This window comes from Liolophura sinensis, chromosome 10 (assembly GCF_032854445.1).
Source record: "Liolophura sinensis isolate JHLJ2023 chromosome 10, CUHK_Ljap_v2, whole genome shotgun sequence".
Classification (NCBI taxonomy): Eukaryota; Metazoa; Mollusca; class Polyplacophora; order Chitonida; family Chitonidae; genus Liolophura; species Liolophura sinensis.
Window position 1 is genome coordinate 33,036,152 of NC_088304.1, and position 21,063 is coordinate 33,057,214.

Sequence of the window (21,063 nt, forward strand, 5' to 3'; positions counted from 1 at the left end):
TGCGCTGGGGTTACCGACGAGAGGCGTAAAGGCGGGCATCAAAATAACCATAGTCAAAGAATTTCTGGTTTCGTTGCTGATATCCTCAAACGAAATATTCCCGCGTGAAACTTGTATACTACAGAATAACAGAAGAGAAAGAAGTACACCGGCAAATTTGTAGGTTAAAGAAAACATACTTCTTATCCCAGACTTTGTGACTGACGTTCCACCAAGACATCTCAAATGGCGCCCGTAAAGGGATTAACCTCTGAAATGCATGCACAACAACATGTCGATTTTAGAACTACCGTAATTAATACATCGAAAGGCTTGTCCGCAAATCTTTTAACGTTTATCTTAAACACCAATTAATTGTTGTTTCTTATCATAAAGAAAACAGTCACGGGTGACCAAACACTAATATAAATTGCTCTTAATCACCGGCTAAGAACTGTTGAGTCTGGTTCAATATGGTACCATTTATTTTGAGCGACATCATGTTGTGACTTAATCTTTGTCCCTTTATTCATCATATATGACATTATCAGGCAGGTGCTAAGAAAAGACATTGCCTCGCTCCTGAATTAATAATGTCGATCGTGGGAAGTTACAAGATATTCACATTTATTTGATATCCATGCAGCTACTTATGGATACAAATTATCAAAGGTGTACAATGTGGCCGAATGACTCAGTAACCTCCCCCGGGCTCTGCCCGGCTTCCTTCCACCATAATGCTTGCCGCATTCGTATCAGGTCTCAGTGACGCTGAGCAAAACTAGAGTGTGCCTAAAACTACAACAATCACGTCACACAAAACGTAGCCACAAAGTCGTGCAAGCAAGTATTTAATATTAAGCTTGCTTTCATTTATGTCATGTTAACATGGCATGGGTAATTATAAACTGGGGTTTTGTTTTCGTTAATTTTAGCGATTATTATGACGGACATGGCGACGCCGTATTCTTTATTTTAGAGCTACACCAAAAGAGTGACAAAAAGCTTAAATCTGTTCCTTCTAATATAAATAAGTCCTGTGCATTTTAGGTATGTAATCTTTTGATTGTCTTACTTTTTTGTAAAATGGCATTTGGTACACACACAAAAAAGACATTTGTGTTGTATGAACATAAACTTGTGCTCTTTCCCGCAGAAGTCTTGTGTCACAGTTGAAGGACTCTATCTTGTGTGGAGTTAACACAAGGGCTTGTGTTGAAAGAAATGAGTGAGTGTTTGTGTGAGAGAGTGCTTGTGGTTTAACGTCGTACTTAACAATTTTTCAGTCATATGACGACTGTAATGTGCCAGCTTGTCGCAGGACGGATTTCCACCGCTCTTTTATCTAGATATGCTTCACTGAGACGCCTTATTGAAGGCTAGTAAGCCGCCCCATCTATTCCTTATTGAAGGCAAGTAAGCTGCCCCGCCCGAACCATTATACTGATACGGATCAACTATCCCCCTTCATGCTGAACGCCACAGTATGAGTCCAGACAGGATCCTGAATCTACCGCTCCCGAAGCGGACGCTCTACCAACCGTGCTATCGGGACCGGTGAAAGAATTGAACACAAGTTTTTGTTGTAATTTTGGTTCAACACAAGTGTGCATTTTATTATTTTGTAACACAAACATGTGAGTTCACATTTAATTAACACATGTTTATGTTGGGGTAACACGTTTCTTTATTTAATGTTGTATCAGATTTTAAATCCAGTGATTTTTAGCGTGTAGAAGTTGTCTAAACTGAGGATTGTGGCCCTTGTTAAATCATACGTTATGAGCATCAGACGATTTCAACCAAAGTCACAAGCTATTTCATCTCCTTCAAAAGCTATGTTAAATGTGAACTGCAATTGTTTTGATCAGTAACTGAAAGTTATCATATACGACAGAACATGGTAATTATATTGTGTTATATCATTCTATTATTTTGCATACTTGTATGCAATTTGAACTTTATGTTTGACCAGAAATAGACCACATAAATATGGACGGGCTATAACATGCTCAAAACGCCAAGGCCTGTTCTCCTTGGATTTTAGAACTCCAAGTACGTCAAAATGGCCCAGTTATTCAAGTGTATTTAAGCCCGGTATTAACTTTAGTCCGTGAATGAAGTTTTCACACTACCAGATTAACTTCTGTATAATAACACACCGACCGTCAATAACGACTTGTTATGCTAGACAACGGCCATTAGGTATCGCTCACCTTTTTTTTTCAGATTTCAATCCTTCACTTTCACAGCCATAGCGATACGTTTCAGTTTGATTAGTTTTTGCATTTTCACCCTAACGACCATTGGGAGGATGATACAGCACAGCTGGCTTGTATGTATATACGTACATATATGTATGCATGCTTGAGGTTTTATATCGAACAATTTTTCAGCCATATAACGACGGGGAGTCATTTGGAGTGTATACATATAGTGTGGCTTTTTGTGACACGGCGAGTCACTGAGGTATGATGCCAACGACACCAAACCACCCTGAACCTAGTCACATTATAATCCGCGCCAACCAATTCAGTTTCCTTGCTCCAACCTCTCAGTGCTGAAAGCCAAGAGGGGCACAAACAAGTACCACTTTTAAAGTTTTTCGTATGAACCGACAAAGGTTTGATCCCAGGTCTGCCCACTGAGGCGTCTGGATCATTGTTCTAAACTAGCAAGCCAACCACTACGCTATGGAGATCCCCTACCCGGGATTGATCCCAAAGACCAGTTGTTCACAGTTAGTATAAGTCTGGTATGAAGTCTTCAGACAGTTTTAAAGAAATGGGCCCCCATCTCCCAACAGTTTGCTGGTAAGATTGGCGTAAACTTACAATCCCCCATTGGGGTGACGCACAGGGACATTTTGTTTCTCCCCAAAGCTAGAGTTTTACAAAAGGACTGCTTTCATTCTACATACGTATACGAATGGCTGACCATCTGCCAACTGCGACATCCCACTATAGAAAAGTCTTTGGCATTACACACAGGAGTTATCCTTACGCTCATTTCAGATATCATACCATTTACAAGACATTGCTCACCGTGCACTTATTTCACCAATCCACAAATTGTTCAGTGACAAATCAGTAAAAGCTGGAAGACGAATGCACTGATGATCTCTGAATTTGGGACTACATAGACACATCAGTACTTTGGCATAAAACTTTGTCCATCATGCCCCAAACGGTCATAAAGGGCTACATGTACATGCAGTAAGATGATTTCTTTCATGTTTTACGTCGTACTTAAGAATATTTCACTTATACGACGGCGGCCAGCATTATGGTGGGAGGAAACTGGACAGACCCCGGGGGAAACACGACCACTCACAGGTTGCCGGCAGACCGTCCCATGTACAGCCGGAGAGGAAGACAGCGTGAGCTGAACTCACAGCGACCGCATTGGTGGGAGGATTCCCAGTCATTGCGCACAGCCACGAAGGCCCCGACATGAGTAACATTTACAGTAACATTTTTTAATTCCCGATGCATATGTACGATGTGCACGCACTATCTTATTCAATTTAGTTTGGCCTGTCCAAGTAAATGTATCGCCTGAAACAAAGGGGGGTCTACAAAAACTTTTTCACACCACATTTCAAACATTTTGTACTATTTTTATTATTCATGTGACTATTTACAATGAATATAATACACCTGGTAGCCTATATCCCCAAATATTCACATCCCCTCTTTAAATAGTGCTCTGATCCCACTTGAATTACACTTGGATGAAACAAATATATACAGTAAGTACATAAATTAACATTGGCATGATGTAGACGGGTGGATAACAACTTATTACACCTTTCATACTGACATTACGGAGGTTCACCTGAACATTTTTATTACCACCTTACTAACAGACAGACAGCGCTCTGCAAAAAAGAGCTGGACATGCTCTCTCCTTCTGCAGAATCACATTCAAATACTTTTAGGGAAGGTTGTTTTGCGTGTCAGCTAAGTGGTCACTTCAGAACTGGCTGTCTAAAAGATAACTGTACATTTTCAAAGTTTGAGGCTAATATGTTAGATTTCTATTGAATTTCCTCCTTCCATACCTGTGGTAATTTTCCAGCACACATGACCAGCATTTTATAACCATGGCATGAAGAAGGACATCCTGTCATTTTATCCAAGCCCAACAAACCAACCATGAAAATCTGACAGGTCTAATAACATATGTACAAACCAAATCACAACAAAGGAAAAGTGAGGAAATCGTGTGAGTAGCATATACATGTGTAATGTGATGAAGTTTTAATTTTGTCGTGTCTTTTTAGGGGTATTTGAGTGCAGTAGAGAGAGGGTAGTAGCCATACGCTAAGTATTTGCAAGTGATGTATTCTGAAACAATTGAATTTTGCAGTAAACTTTTTGACGGTTGTATTGCTCTACAATCATGATTATGACAACAGAGGCTTTAAACGAAAAATCAAAATTTTATCACCATGTTTGAGCTGAAATTTTCCAGCACATTTGCAAACTTTGATATTAAGCAAATTTTCATGTACAGTGTGATAAAAAATGATGGTAATGATTAACAAAAAACCCATGGTAATTAAATTGTGTTATTATGGTAATTAAATTGAGTCATTATTCAAATTGTCACCAGATTTTTACATGTTTTCATTGAAACACTTCGGTGTACCCACTGAAGAAAACAAGGTACAGTTTCATGAGATATAGATATACATACATGTATGGAAGGCTATTCAGATGGGAGTTTCATTACCATAACATATGGCTTGATCATGTTACATTTAACATTAATTAAAGTTTCATTAGTTCAAATGCATCATTTCTGAAAAGAAAATGCTTTACAGTCCAACGTTCTGTGTCTATCTCAACTTTTCTCAGAATCCTTACCTACGAAACATGGTAGTCCTACAGGTAAAAAGTCAGTGTGATCAGATGAGATAAAGGTAATGTCAGATTAATATACAGCGTGAAATACCAAATTTTCTATATACAAACCTATCTAAAAATCCAATATTTCACCTTTATATAAATAAAATGTAAGTATAAGTTTCATGATGGAAGTTGATGGTTCTAGCGAAGACTAGAGGTCGTTTCCACACAGCCATTCCTAATTTTAATACCCAATATCAAAGGCATGTTTTGGGTACTTGATGTTGAAATATTGATACATTAGTCTTTAGTAACGTAACATTTATGGTGTGGTCAATGCTTTTTTTTTTCGAAGGCCCAAAAATAATGCCTGAAATCATATTTCAAGTTTTGATTCAAAGGGATACAGTACAGAATCCCTGATTAATGTCTGCTGTAAGACTTCCCTGTGATGGTGTCTCTCCCTCACCAAATTTAGTATGAATTTTAGAAATGGCAGATTTAAGCTATAACCCAGGAAATCCCATCTGCACTGTCAGCCAATTAGCGTTGATTCTGTATCCCATTACATGCAAGTCAGAAATGGCTTTGTGGCATCAGCCCTAGGTATCTTTTTACACACATGACCACTGCTCACATCAGGCAACTCCTTCAACACTTTGATGAAGCCAGGAATTCAAATTGTTCTCTTTCTCTACATAGTTACTAAGAGCACAATGATGCATTGCTCTTCCAAAATAGATGGAAGTGAGCTCTTGAGTTTAGCCCACATGGTCTCTGGTCCAGTAAAAAAGTCTGCTCAATCTGGCTTTGGCCATCTTCACAAAACTGTGGACCATCACTTATTTTATATATTTTCTTTTTGATGTTAGAAAGCATTTTTTTTTTCAGACATTTCTAGAACTGATGGTGCCTAGATGTTAAGTCACAAAAAGGTGATATTTCCAAGGAAAGTTGTAGAAAGCAGATTTAGCAAATTTTTTCAGTCTTTTACTTTTGATTGTTGAGAATTGACCACAAGCATATTTTCTCCGTCCTTACGAATGTAGGAAACCAGCGTGCCCGTAATAAACCACCAGCCTTTGGCAAGCTGTGCAGGTGAACTTGTCCATGTGTTTGACACATCAAGTGGTATGACATTCGGCCAACTTCATGCACCACTACACAAGAGCACTATTACCTTCTTCCTCCCAGGAGAAATGGAAGCAGTGGATCCTGAATGAGAATTGTACTGTACCCACATCAACAGAATTGTGAGAATGTAGGCTGTGGTTTGTGAGAAGTGGGCTGTTTTTATGTGAGAGCTGATACTACTTCTCTGGCTTAAAATAAAAAACACAGCCCACCGCCCCCACCACAAAAAAGAAAGAAAAAAAAAATGCTGGAATTTAGGAGTTAAAGAAGAAACATTGCACTGGAATCCACGAACGAACTGACTGCTGTGGATCAAGTACTGCATGGTTTTCTGCTTAATGCAGGCAAACGTCAATTCCACATGCATGAACACCTTTGGCATTACCAGCTGATCAGCCAACGGAGAGATAACTGTAACATCTGATCATCACAGCAGAACGAGAAATGACCTTCCAGCCACATGCTACAAAATGCACCATCATGTGCGTGAGTGTGTATCAGAAGAAATATCACAATGTCAAGGTCAGAATTCAGTTCTGTTGTTGTTGTTGGTATCCTCTGTCAATGGAATGCATACAACAGCAGCAGGATAATACAGCTGGCTATCACACCGCCTAAGATGATGGAGTCTCGCCGTTTTCGAATGTTGATCCTCTGCATCAGACTGTTAATCACCGGAAACCTATCTGTATCGGGGGTTAAGGAGGACAGACTGACTGCATAGCTACCTGATTCTTTTTTGGTTATATGTATATGTATGCTTGGGGTTTTATGTTGTACTTGACAATTATTTCAGTTATATGGTTTATTAGGTGACTGTACATATACTGTGTATTCTTGTGGCAGGGTGAGTCCATGATGCCAAAGTACTGTATCCACTGAAGTATCATGCCGAAGACACCAGACATGACACCCCACTCAGTCACATTACACGGAGGCAGCAACAAGTACGATTTTGTCTTTGGTATAACCTGATGAAGTTAATGGCTATATTTATTTATTTATTTGATTGGTGTTTTACGCCATAATCAAGAATATTTCACTTATACGACGACGGCCAGCATTATGCTTAGTCCCCTAAATCTAACCGTCTCGCAGAACACACTGAACAGGCTTGCAGCCTGCGAAAAGGTTATGGAATATGTGACTGATAATTGGCTTGTCTACATGTCTCCACTCATGCACAGCACTAATAAAACCAAGTACTAAGACTACCAATTTTAACCAAGTTTGACTTATCACTCGATTTGGAATTAGACCCAGCTCTCATGCTAGGTATGGTGAAAGAGTTCATAAGTAAACATTGAATGAAACTTTGTTACAAAAAGGATACTTGAGATGGCGTTCACTTTTTGAGATATCGTCCCTAAAAATCCCTTCTGGGCCTGTAGGTTTTCCTTAGTTGCCATGGCAATGCTGGAAATAAACCATGGACAAACCATAATCATGATCACTCTTCATGTGCAAACATAGCTACTATTTCCAATGAAGTTTAACATTTTTCAAATGGCATGTCTAGCTTTATTCTTTATTAGGGTAAGTTAATTGTTGGCATCGAAAGTATCATTTTAAGGTCATCGTGTGCTTTGGAATATTTTTACAAACCTAAAGTCAATAACAGTATTCAATTTTTTATGAAACAAAATAAAATCAAATATTTATAAAAGTACATGTATGTCAGTAACTGAAATGTTAAGATTTCATCTTTCAGGTTTTACTTTTTCACATTTCAAGCTGAATAGACTTAAACAGTCATTATAAAAAGATCTGAATTACTTGGTTATTCATTCTGACTGTGGGCATATGTTCACCATGAAATATACGTACCTAATCTGTTCATCCACTAATCTTTCTGAGCTGAAAAAGGCCAAGAGATAAAGCATTCATAATAAACACACATTGCATTCTTCACTGCCTTTGCCAAAATTTCATATGGCAAAAATGTCTCATTGCAAGGTATGACAACTGATAGCCAGCTTTAAGGAATACATGCCTCTCATGTTTTTACATTGTACATTGTGCCTGAATTGCTAACTCCGCCAAGTCATAAAGCTATCTTCTTGCAGTGGGACAACATGTATAATGCTGCCTAAAGGGGATGTTAAGACTGAAATAGACAAGACATAACATTCCAGACTGCAAAAGGTACCAGGATGAGCAGGGCTTAATACATCATTAGCATTTGGCTCCTACTGTGCAAGACTGCCAAGTTGAAAAATGACTCAAAAGTCAGCTGATGATACAAATGTCCCAAGAATATTTTTTATTTCGGGTGAGGTGGATTGGGTGAGGGTGGGGTGGGGGATGGGGGGTTCTGGGGGGTTGTGGGGGGTGGAAATGTATCCATTCAGATATTTTAGACGTAATGATATTTTGTTGATGTTGGAAAGCCAGGGCACCAGTTACTTACTTCCTAATATGTTCATGTTCTTTGAGATACAACTCTGTGCGTCTGTTGAGTCCAGAGGAGTTCTTGTATGCACTGAGAAAGACAAAAGCATTAAATCCATTTTTTCATAGTTCTGAGAAATGCTTTACAAAGAGTCACACATCAAAAAAAAAATTCAGTACGTCAGGTAAATATCAATGTTCTGCTTGGGAATGAAAACATCAAGGGAGACAACTATTGCAAATGTCAATAGCATGCAGTTAACTCCCCTGACTAACAACTTGAAAACAGAAAGTTCACCTTTCAGCCCAAGGTCAACAACACTGAGCACTCCACAGGGCATTTCAACAAAGTTAAAATAATGTTTTTTCATCATACTCTTCAAAAAAATAAATACCAAGAAGAAAACAGCATCTATCCTGAACCATACACTATTCTGGTGTTATTTAAGAACACCCACCTTCTGGCACTTGCTGTTTGACTTTTGTCAACAAACTTTACTCGTGCGCACAATATTGTAACCTTAGAGATAATACCAAATACTCTGCTTCAAGGCAACAAACAATGCTTAGCTGATGTTCATAATTTAAGTACAATTTATTCTGTGCAGATCTGTTGTATCATATTGCCCAGAACACTTTATTGTTCATTTTAATACAAGTGCCCAGTCTGCAGATAAAAATATTTGCAATCTTGAATAGTCTACAGAAAAGACACTGAGCAGGGTTGCCACTGACAATTCAAAACAAAAATTCTTGACTTCTCATGACTAAATAAATCAGATCAAAATTCAAGATTTATTCCATATTGTACAGATTGTACATACACTGATTACTATTATAGTTTCAACTATATAATTCTTTTACGAGTAGAAAAGTAGTGGCAAGGCAAAAAATGACCTTCAAAGAGTTAGAATGACATGTGCCTATATCTTTAGCAAATCCTAAAACATTTAACCTTGTTGCTTAATAAATAGCACTTGACATTAAGAGACAAAAATTCATGAATTTCCCTCAAATTTTCAAACCCCATGAAAGGGAAATTTATTTGCGATTGTTCGGGTTTTTTCATGACTGTGGCAAGCCTGCGCCAAATTTCAGGCAAGCAGCAGAAAGTAAAAACCAAAAATACACAAAATTCTACAGCCGTTCTGGTGGTCATGGACCTACTTGATGTCTCTCCTTACAGATCCCAGTAAGTCCTCTCTCTCTTGGAGTGCAGCGATATTCGCCTTCGTCTTCTGGAACTCATGTGAGTAGTCCTGCAAGATGTCCCTGTGTCGCTGTAGCGTATGCAGTAAGGCAGCATTTGGTGCTGTCAGACTGATGCTCTGCGAGTATTCAGCCATCTTGTCATTTGTCTCTGTCAGCTGAAATAAACACAGTATCTTCCTCAAGTGTGTTACATAGACTTGAGAATACACAAATTATTATATGCATGTATACTGTAAATATTCTGCCACAAAAATGTGCATTTTTAGACCAAAATACATGTATATGTCATAAAACACTGGTCCTGAAACTTACATTTTGTCAGTAAAATATCATCCTACTTCAAAAACAAACCTGAAGAAAAAAAACTATCTAACATTAATAGAGCCTGCAGAACCAGTCAAAATGTGCACATATATACAGACTGAACATACATCATGGCCATTACAACTCAATACTCAATTATAATGGTTCATATGTCACTGAGCAATGGGCTTCATCACTGAGTTATCTCCCCTTAGACAACACCCTGATAGCCTTACGCCCATTTTTGTCACGCACCATAACTGAGTATTATTTCACATTGGCTTAACACTGTTCATTATATCAACTGACAAAAAAAGATACAGCATAAAATCCAGGTCTCGCTGACATCTATGGGTGATGGTCAGGAGGTTTGTCATGTACAATATATATGTCCAGGGTGGTGGTGTTTTCCAGGTAGTCCAGTTCCCCCACCGCCCCCGCTATAAACCTGAATGTACCCTTATTCTTCAACCTTTTTGCATATGAAAGAGCAATTTTCAGAGAAATTTATTCACATCTTTAATTTGATTTTGGAAACAAAGCTACATTGATTGGATTGGTCAATTTCAGAGCTTCACAACAAGTATAACTTCATCAGTCAACTCAAAATAATGCCTTCAGAATATGCTTGAATAAACACCTTGCAAACAAGGTGTACAAATGTTGATAGTTTGTGAGTAGATGTGAAATCTTACCCGTGCCAGAAGCTGCTCTATCTCCATGCCCATGGTGTCAAACATGTGCTCGCTACTGGACTTGTTCAGGAGAGGGGAACTGTCACTGTCAACACAACAAAGTCACACGGGGATGACAGATTTATTTATTTATTACTATACGATAACGACCAACATAATGGTGGCAAAAACCCTGGGGAATCCCATGACCATCCACAGGTTACTGACCAGTAGACCTCCACATGTACAGCAGAAGAAGCCAGCATGAATCCCTCGGTAAAGCCTCCTAGATACGCATAATCCCAGGCCCCAGTTTTATGAAGCTCACTTAGCTAAGCAAGTCTTTAATTATAACAACAGTATATACTGTGTATGCATATTGCAGACAGGTCTGTTTCGTTCTAACTTCAATGAAAACAGATGACCCGAGCAATTTTTTGGGAGAATAAAGCAGAGGCTGGCCTCCTACTGAGGAGGACCTGCTAAACTTTTATCACAGGACTGATGGAGCTTGGAAAAGATATGTCCTGGCAAGCAACATGTATCCAGAGAGCTACCTATTAATCCAGAGGCCATTAGACAATATTTCACAAAAATAAATTTGCTGGATTCAATTTCTGTCCTTACAATTCACTTACACCATGTATAGTACAATGTATATCATACATTATGTCAACAACTCAAGACTTTTACAAGGGTATCCATTCATTTTTCTTTATTTTTGTCATTTTCATGGTGATAACTGTACCCAGATTGCCCTGTGTTATTATTCAGATTGCGTGCAGTGCCACCACCAAGGGGAGATAACTTTAACTTGAGGTGAGAGCAGGAGAGAGAGAGAGAAAACAACCCACCTATCTTTCCCTTTCTCCTTGGCTGAGCTGATTATGAAGCAGAAGTGAAAGCGATTATTAGTTAAATCTCCATCCCAATGTTTTAACATGTTAGTGTTAGCACATATCACCACTGCCTCAGTTATAACAAAGGGTCTTTCCCTGGTAAAGAGTTACTGTAAGTAGACAGATGCAGGTTTAATGCCATATGTAACAGTGGTAAGAGACCAGGTTAGCATCAGGGGTGTACAGTTTTCATACAGCCTTTTTAGATCAATTCCACACAAAACAAACCAATTCTTTGAGTGTACTAAAGATTTGTTATTATCAGTACTTGTTGAGCGTGCAAACTACATGTAGTAATGCCGAATCCCTATGTATAGATGAATGGGATTCATGGCCAACATCAAGGCCTACTTTCCTCTTAAGTACTAAATCGTCCGATATCACTGGAATGACTGTTCAGCATTACTCGAACAAAAAGCCAACAAATGTTTTCTTTTGTGCAAAATAAGATTTTGCTGCAAAATTCCTGCCTCTTCAGTACAGGTCAACAGAGTATTAAATCTGGTTAATTACATGTATTTCCTACATGCCCATGTTACCTGTACACCTTCCATTAAAAGGAATAACATGCCGTTGCACATTAGGAGGTAGTGAAAAAATACATCACTACTGCAGTACAGTATCGACCCTATTCACATGTGCCATGCATAATAAAATGGACTGACCTTGGGTATGATTACAACATTACAACTGGATGTAAGTATGTAGGGTTATGGAAACAAGGGTCATAACATTTTAGCCTGCCTTTTCCTGTCTTGGGCAGCGATGACAACATATTGACTATAAATATCACAATTTTTAAAAGCATAAAGAGGACGCCATAGATGATCTAAATTGAAATACACATGTATTTAAATTGCATTTAATTTAGCAATATTGCCCACAAATGGCTTCTACACAGAGACCATGCAGATCAATGAAGTCACGTACTTTCACTTTCACACACACACACCTTCCACTGTAACACACGCCTACAATAAGTACACATGTACTGACTCACCTTGTGAACTCCCGCTGTGTGTAGCTTGTGCCAAGCTTACTGAACGATACCAGTTTAAGATCCAGCTCATTTTCAAGTTGTCGGGCTTGCTTACGTAAATCTGGAAACAATTTGAATTTCAGAAATTAGGTACACAGGTATGATGATATAACCTCTGATCACTTCGAAGTTAACTTTTTCATTATCAATATTTTCATTTGAAAATCAAAAGTATTATAAAGAGTCACATGAAATCATAATTTACTCAGGAGGGCAGTATTTCACTTTTCGTGCTCCTTTCTGACATGGTTTCTGACATTCTGACAATTTGTTGTTTGTTAACTTTCAGTGTGCTCTTCATAGGGCAAAATTTTTCAGTTTATCTTCCACATGACACTAGAATCAGAACCCTATATCATTGTCCTGTAACAGCTACTAAGTGCATGAACTTTTACGGTTTTATATGTATTTTAAATATATAATAAATTAATTACAAAAAAAAATTAAAAAATAAAATAATTCAATTAACATGTGACAGAAAGGTAAATTTATTACACCATAACAATCTTGTAAATAAGTATATAAATACTGCATGTGTCCTAAAAATTGCTCCACGGCTAATTTTACTCATTTTGCCCTTCCGAGAGTACTACCGAGCGTGGGAAGGTGGGATGACATCCTAAGGGGAAAAGGTAACCTTCAGCAGAAGTAATATTTTATGACTTTTTGGAGCACAAGTTTAAGGACAAAAGACAGTCACATAAGTTATTCTATACATCTGTATTTATCTCTTTCCCCTCACTCATTTGTGATCTGGACTATTCAGACTGAAATAAAGAATTATTATCACTGTAATTCTTCAACCTTTTCACATGTTTGTAAGATGTTTATTCACTCATAAACGGTTTCTGGGAGAGAAAATACATGTGGTAAAAATTCATTCTACAGTACATGAATGATTATCATGTTTGTTATTAATCCTGCTTGGTTCTGTTAATTATATTCATTGGTATTTTATTGCTCCTCACATTGTCGTCTTAACCCACATATCATCCTGTAAGGCAGACAGACAGACAAACAGAGCCGGCATGGCCAGTGATTGTTTCACGCGACTGATTGTGTACTGCCTACTCTCCCCTGCAGAGTGCTTTTACACCAGATTATCTCCTTTAGAACTGTTTGTGTTTCATGTATTTATCCACTGTTAATCTAACAAATCTACTCGATTAGATCAAAGATTTATAACCCCTAATTTACACTTTGGATTACACATACTTTCTCACATGTACATTTAATCCATGATCCAGAGTGGGAGATGAAGGACTTCCCAACATTGTCATTTGTAAATCTTTCGTTGATACCATACATGTAGCTAATTCATGGGTAGGCCTACTAGATCAAGCACCTGCTCTCTTTAGCTTAGAAGCTGTGAAACAGCATGTTCTTGTCCGCAAAACAGTTTGATACAGAACAATGAAATTCCTTCATTAAATTAATACACAAAATACATGTAAATGTTTCAATGTTCATTATGTACTCCTATGCTGGACTTGAACTCCCAGTCACAGCACTGGTGTAGGCCTCCAAAGTTATTGTGTTTCTCTATTCCAGCCTGCCAAGTGCAAAGTGCCCCAAAAGGGCAATGTCTACGAACTTGAATAACATAATCCACTGCCTATATCAAATGCAGGATTATGGATAAAAATCTACTGGACTAACATCTATATACGATTTTGTGCTATCCTGATTTGCCAAAGCCATCAAGATTGTCACGGGAAAGGACAGTATTATCTCTTTCCTGGTTTCAGGACATTTTAACAGGCCTAAATTTGTTGTACGATGCTTATCTGTGTGCCATAAAAGCGGCAAAAATATTTCAGACTACGTGTAACCAGACGGAATTATGTTAAATCAGATATCATGGTATCATGGTGCTGTCCTGTGTAACAGCTACTATGGCATTGTCACAATTGTATACAAGTATTAATATGAACAAGAAATAAAGGCTAAATTTATTACATGTCAAATAAACATTTCAGGGACAAGTCAGAATATAAAGATCTATCTCTGTAAATGATGCTGTTCATAGCCTTGACATTATTCCTTAAAAGAAAGGGGTTACAATGTATTCTTTGATCAATTTAATGTTATTCTTCCAGACTGATTGGTTGCATTCGTTTGATATATTTGTTTCTCGTTGTCCTAATGATCATGATGCTTAACAGTCAGTTGATCCAGATAGTATTTGTTTGGCCAGACAGATGCGTACACAGACAGACTGACAAAGCAAGGGGGAACACCAGGGTATGTGTAGACTCTCACATGCTGAACCGTCTGCCGTCAACACTCTCACTTCAGCAGTGTGCTTATATATCCCCAGATAATCTCCTTGGGAACTCTGTTTGTCTTATTTATCCATTAATCAGGTTAATCTGACAAATCTACTCACTTAGATCAAAGACTTATTCACTCTAATTTAAACTAAGAATCTTTATTTCTATTGACATTTAATTTAAGTTTCATTCTAGGTACAAAAAAATGTGTCTTATCAAAATATTAAGCTGTAAATCCCTGGCTGTGTATATATGTACATGTATATTCAGACTTCTAATTCAGTTGTATTACATGTAGATCAAGCACATGTGCTCTTCAGTCTAAAAAAATTAAGGCAAAACAGCATGTTCCTGAAAAGAATTTGACAAATAAGACATCAAAAATCTTCCAGAGGACAATACTACACAGATAACAAGGGTCTAAAATGTCAAAAATATTCATCTCCAAAATAATGAATTACAAGAATGTTTGAAATTTTCTGTGACATGACATGTACAATAAAAATCTAATTTTTCTTTATCATAATATTTAATTATACAGTTGCCACAGACACTACATGATAAACACTCATGACTTTTCATGACCAAATCTGTAGACAACTATTACACCATTAACCTATGTAAATCAGATGTTTTGCTGGAGGAAATTTAATACTTTTGCCAAAATTTCAAACATTCATGACTTTTTATGACAATTCATGACTGAGACGGGGATATTTATTCACGACTATTCAGGTCTCTTTGTTACTGTGGCATCTGTACTTTTTCATTACCCTAACCCCTTAAAATATTCAACCGCATCTGCATCCAATATTCTGCCACATTCTGAGAGAACTATGGGGAGTAGAGAAATAATTTGCACAGTTTTATGAAGCTTACATATTGAACGACACAAATTAATTATTTTTAGCATTATTTTTATAATAATTATATGCATACATTCCGCTGAAAAAAGTGTTTCAGTGGTTGAAAAGGTTAAAGATTTAAGCACAGTGCTTCAAATAAACTCATGTCTCTAAATAAATTTAATTTGACACGTAAAATGCTACACTTCCTCGCTTTTTTTTAGTGGGATATAAAAGTTAGCAGTACATGTATAACAAAAATAAAATTACCTCTCCTAGTGGAAAGGTTTTGGTTTTATTGCTTACCCTGCTTTTCACGCATATGCTTTTGTACATTTACCTGTAGCATTTCTACTGCATACAGCAGACAGAGCTAGTTCACAACATACATGTACATAGGAAAGAGAAGGTTTTGTGTTGTACATGTATGTGTGTGCAAAGGCAATTAGAGGCCTCAGACATCTGATTGCTGTGGCTAGCCAAGGTGAAAGATAAAATTGGGAAACCAAGGTGTAGAGAAATGAAGAATATTTGGTTAGACGATATTCTGATAATAACTGGAAATTACTGTATGTCAGACAACAGTACAATCTGCACTGCATATAAATGTAAATTGAGAATGTCAAGAAAAAATTAGTTTGGATTTACATGTATGTCTGTGTAAGGCACCTTCATTATTAATTAACTAATTAACCGTTCTTTCGAAAGTTGTTGGTATCCTTTTCCAAAGCTGTTAAATCAATTACATGCAAAATAAACAATCATACTAAAATATATCAACAAATTCAACATTTGCCATATATACCTTCAAACTTTTCCTGCGGTGGGATAAATGAGAAAACATGAGGTCTGTTTGAAAGATTAGTGGACTGAAAGGGATTAATAGCGGGGACTGAAAAAAGGTCTAGCTACATGTATGTAAATGTACATATACCTGTATGCAGGTGCTGGAGGTAGAATTGTAGAGGATAAGGGTTGGGATTGGCCAACACTGTGTCTGTAACAACAGGTCTAACAGGGTGGTGGATGAAGCGGTGAGGATAAGGTTCACTTCAGCATGTTGATGTAGGGGGCATGGGAAGAGAAATGGGGGTGGGAGGCAGGTTCCCTGAGGTTTGCCAGACAAGTAGGGCACCCACAGAAAGTAATTAACACCTATGCGTAAAGCTTTATTAATTCATGTAAATACTCATTATAGCCCTCCTGGTGTTTTTGCCACTCTGACAGAATTTAGTGCGAACTACAAGTGCACTTGAACAGCAAGTTGATTGAGGTTACAACGGGGGAAATAAAGTCACCCTTTTTCATTCACAGCTAATTAAACAAGATAATAAGTTTAAGTGCTGCATCTGAATTATCAAGCTCTTTTTAGCCTGGTGAAAATAAGGAGTTGAACTCTATTAAGTATCAAAACACATATAACATAGTAGTATGCCATTTGACAGTTCATGTGTGGATAATAGGATATTGATAAATGCTTTACTTTCACTTGCCCAGATTCCTAGCTGATTAACAACATGCAAATTATGTGAAAATATTCAACTTTTATCAGGAAAGTCTTACTTAATTGTTACAGTTTCTCAAAACTCTTTAACATGTAATATGTAAGGAAAAATAATTGAACTACATGCCAAATTTGTATTTATTTGAAACATATTTTGAGTGAAAATTTAATACTAATAATTTCTGATTACTGCACTCACCACAATCAGGCTCATGAGGAACTAATGATAAATTAACACTATCCTTATTTACATGACATGTCCACCTCTGGCCCCACAGTCATGATCCAATCGCAGACTTCTGTCAAACTTAGTCTCAAACTTGTAAGCTGTATTCTTCCTGGGAATAGATTTGAATTTTAACTCTAAATTTTATTTGCTTATGAAGGTATAAAGGCAACACTTAGTATTAAAATAAAACTTATGAAGATCAGTCAAAATTGTAATGCAATGAAGTGTTTTGTAGTTAAGAGTAAGTCTGATTTAACTTCAAGACAGCTTCAGGCTCCTGGGTCCAGAGCTTCAAACCACAAGCTAGTCACAGCGACACATAAACGTGTGTACTGAAATAACACAGGCTAGAGACCTTGCAAATACCAACATCAGTATGATCAAATGACAATGCTCACACTTGTAAACATCAACATACACATTGATACATATATTTAGCACGCAGGTTTAGCCAGGGGGGAGGGGGATCTGTGTCTGAGAGACACCCTATTCTAACAACCTTAACATGGAAAAGGTAGGGAAAATTAGAGATACTTAGAAATGAGATGGCCTGATTTCAAATTCTGGCTAAATCTACGATGCAGCATATATATGTTTACCCTGTATAGTTGAATTTGGTTCAGGCTGTAAAACAGGATGACTGGTCACTCATATGGCAGTTTGCTTGGTGCTACATGTATCAGGTCAAGGGTACAATTAGATTTGTATACATGTGCACACTCTTCAAATCGAACAACATGAACCAAGGCAGGTTCAACACATGACCATTGTGAAAAGAAACAAAAAACAAAAGAATGAATGATTATGGCCAAAAGAGGGATGAGAGTAATCCTTAATTTATGTGATTAGTATGAGTTTCAATTAGGATAATCCATACTTATGCACGGCTAATCACGCCCCCCCCCCCTCCCCCTCACACCTAACACATCTCTCAACAGCATGTGAAATTGTAAGTCTCGCACTGTGTGTGACTGTCTCTGCCCATGGGACAGAGTCAACAACCCTCCAAACTAGTCCAAGCTCACAGGGTCAGTCAGCAGGGGACTGTACATCAGTGTTTAGGATCACTACTTCAATGTACATGTATTGCATATACTGGTACAGTACAGCATGAGCGTTGTGCAATATGAAGAAACATCTGCCAACAGCATTCAACAGAAAACCAAATTACAAATTATATATACTGGTACAGTATAGTGTATGTGTTGTGCAAAATGAAGAAACATCTGCCAACAGCATTCAACAGAAAACCAAATTACCAAAAAAAAAAAATTTATGAAAAACTGTCCCAGGATACCCAACAGAATGGATGAAACGTTCATTACAATCACTCAAAAAAGTCAGAGGAGCGAAAACAAATTTATTGGAATATTTTTACATTATGTTTGTACGTATAACCCTTGTGTTCCAAAATCATCACCAATACTGCACTAAACAATAATGTTAACCAATTTCCTGATCTACTGAACTCATACACTGAATCCACTGAGTGTGAAGAGAAAAGAAACTGTAACAATGGTGTGATCCTTTAGTGATTTTAGACTGAGAATTGAACCCGTCACAGAGAGTAAAACGCTAAAGCTGAGCATACTTGACTTGAAAGGTGTATAGGCAGAGGGATCTTCAACAAAACTTGGACAGATCTTTAGGTCAACGTAATGTATGTGGCAACTCAGACACCAGACAGTCTGCCGTGGGGTGGGGCCTTGTGAGTCAGTGCGTAGAGGTCAATACACCATTGTACATATAGGTGTGACTTCTTTAACTAACCAAGTTAATTAGAAAATAATGATGGCTGGAGAGAAATTATTGTTTTACGAACCCTGAAATTACCCATGAGACCGTAATTACTGATCAGAAACAAACATGGACAGATTAAAATCCATATGTCTAGACACAGAAAATACCACTGCAAACTAAACAAAATACTTTGTGCCAATGAGAACATGGACATAAAGAAAGATGCTTTCTCATCCATAAGCATCAACTTAAATCACCCTAAATTACATAACACTAAATCCTTAAATGTAATGATCTAAATTTCTATCGATGTTACATTTTATCCAGTAATTTGCATACGTTCACAAAAAAAATTATACTGCTGATTTTAATTTGAACCAATGAAATTGTTGCACTCATATGTTAACAAGAAAAGTTTGATAGTATGACATTCGCTCACTTCTTTCAATATTCACAAATCTGTTTATTCCACATGTCGACTGTTAGTATACAAATGCAAGTATCATGAACAACAGTGGAAAGTAATGAAAAGATATTTAATATTAATTTATTAGGCTTGCATGAGAACAGCCTGTAACAATAAACACAGCATTTTGAGTAATTTTAGACCAGTGATGTCTAATTAACTGCAATTGACATCAATGAATTCTTTTTTCTCTTTAATTCTACCTAAGTCAAGGTGCTGGGAGGTTGTAACTTGTTACTATTTAAGCATTTACATGAAGAGTTAAACTAAAACATTAACTGAGGTAGCTAACAAGGGGCCATACTTCATGTGACACGTGTCCGTTTGCCAGCCATAACACTTGTGCATGGTGAATGGCTGCTCTTGTTTTACTCTCTGTGCTGAAAATCTTAACTTATATGTGTTTGTGGATGTACAATGTATATTCAACAGTCCCATGTACAACATGTATCTGTGCATTTCTGTTAGCTATGAAAGTTCAGATATCAGATATCGACATTTACTGTTTTATTCATGACAATAGGCATACTCACTCACAACAGTGATGAAAACGTACACTGTCTGAGTAACATAGGAGTTAATACAAAACTCTGCTTTATGGCCTCATAAGTCCAAAACAAGGTTGTATCAACATTCAAAATTTTGATGTTGTTCACACTTTTCTCTTCTTACATACTAGAATTTCTGGTTATTATGAGCTGTACCGAATATCATCCAATGTTTGTTCATTTCCCTACGCCATCTCGTGTTATCTTTCACCTCCTCGTGTACTTGCCCCTGCCTCACACAAAGGAAGTGCCTGGATGTCTACGATCTTGAATAATGCTTACAGCCATTCACTTCACTAAAACCATTTTCTGGCCTTAAGCATTACATGTAGAAAGTTCACATCTTAAGCAGCCAGTGTAAAGCAAATTTTACACAACAGATTGAGAGTAGTTGAAACAGCTCCTAGTCCAAGAGCAATACCAGTGAACACTTGTGTTATATGTACATGTAATTCTAGAACATGGATTTGTTTTGTAAGATAACAGGCAACATATAGATATAAGCTCCTACATATTACAATACACAACATTATGTAACTTGGTAAGTTTGTAACTTGGATTTTATGTAATCCTATACAACTAGAGTGCATGAAAAATGTGCCATTTGTGATGGTAGACGAATGCAACTTAGGAATTACATTTCATTCAAATAAAACAACGGAATAATTGGCGCATAAATTGTATGTTTGTGTAAGCATGCCAACAGCGTGGTTGAAGTCACTGAGTAAGTCAATGACAGTCATCATTCTGACGTTTTCTACACGTCATGTTTACAAGTCTACAGGCCGAACTTGCAATATCACGACACTGTATGGTGTATATTTGTGTGAGACAGAACGAGTATCATTTATGTCTTACAGACACCGACCAGAGAATCTCTGATTACGGCTGGTGTGTTTGTAACAATCCCTCATTTCATAGCACTTTACCTTCCCAATGATTGCCCATGTCGGCCATGTTAGTTGTGTTGTCAA

General features: G+C 37.4%; 1 protein-coding gene across 5 annotated transcripts; it reads right to left on the reverse strand.

Annotated features, from left to right (window-relative positions):
- Positions 1 to 3,577: 3,577 nt before the first annotated feature.
- LOC135476166 (Golgi SNAP receptor complex member 1-like) lies at positions 3,578 to 21,046 on the reverse strand. 5 transcript variants are annotated; one of them, XM_064756093.1, is made up of 9 exons: positions 21,019 to 21,046; positions 12,446 to 12,545; positions 11,401 to 11,427; positions 10,568 to 10,652; positions 9,525 to 9,724; positions 8,377 to 8,448; positions 7,794 to 7,823; positions 7,300 to 7,382; positions 3,578 to 6,652 (listed from the first exon to the last, which is right to left on the reverse strand). In XM_064756093.1, exons 1-9 carry the CDS (start codon positions 21,044 to 21,046, stop codon positions 6,528 to 6,530), a joined length of 750 nt encoding a protein of 249 aa, XP_064612163.1. In that variant the 3' UTR covers positions 3,578 to 6,527. The 5 variants fall into 5 exon arrangements, with proteins under 5 accessions (XP_064612163.1, XP_064612167.1, XP_064612162.1 ...); XM_064756097.1 differs by lacking the exon at positions 21,019 to 21,046 and adding an exon at positions 18,927 to 19,053; XM_064756092.1 differs by lacking the exon at positions 21,019 to 21,046 and adding an exon at positions 17,358 to 17,485.
- Between the last annotated feature and the right edge of the window lie 17 nt (positions 21,047 to 21,063).

Excerpts from the sequence above, each read along its gene's own strand:
- LOC135476166 (XM_064756092.1), bottom strand. The coding sequence starts at position 17,388 with ATGACTGTGGGGCCAGAGGTGGACATGTCAT. Across the intron at positions 10,653-11,400 it reads AAGGAGAAAGGGAAAGATAG|TGACAGTTCCCCTCTCCTGA; the intron begins GTGGGTTGTTTT and ends TTGTGTTGACAG. Across the intron at positions 6,653-7,299 it reads AAAAGTGAACGCCATCTCAA|ATAGGTTTCCGGTGATTAAC; the intron begins GTATCCTTTTTG and ends CCCCCGATACAG.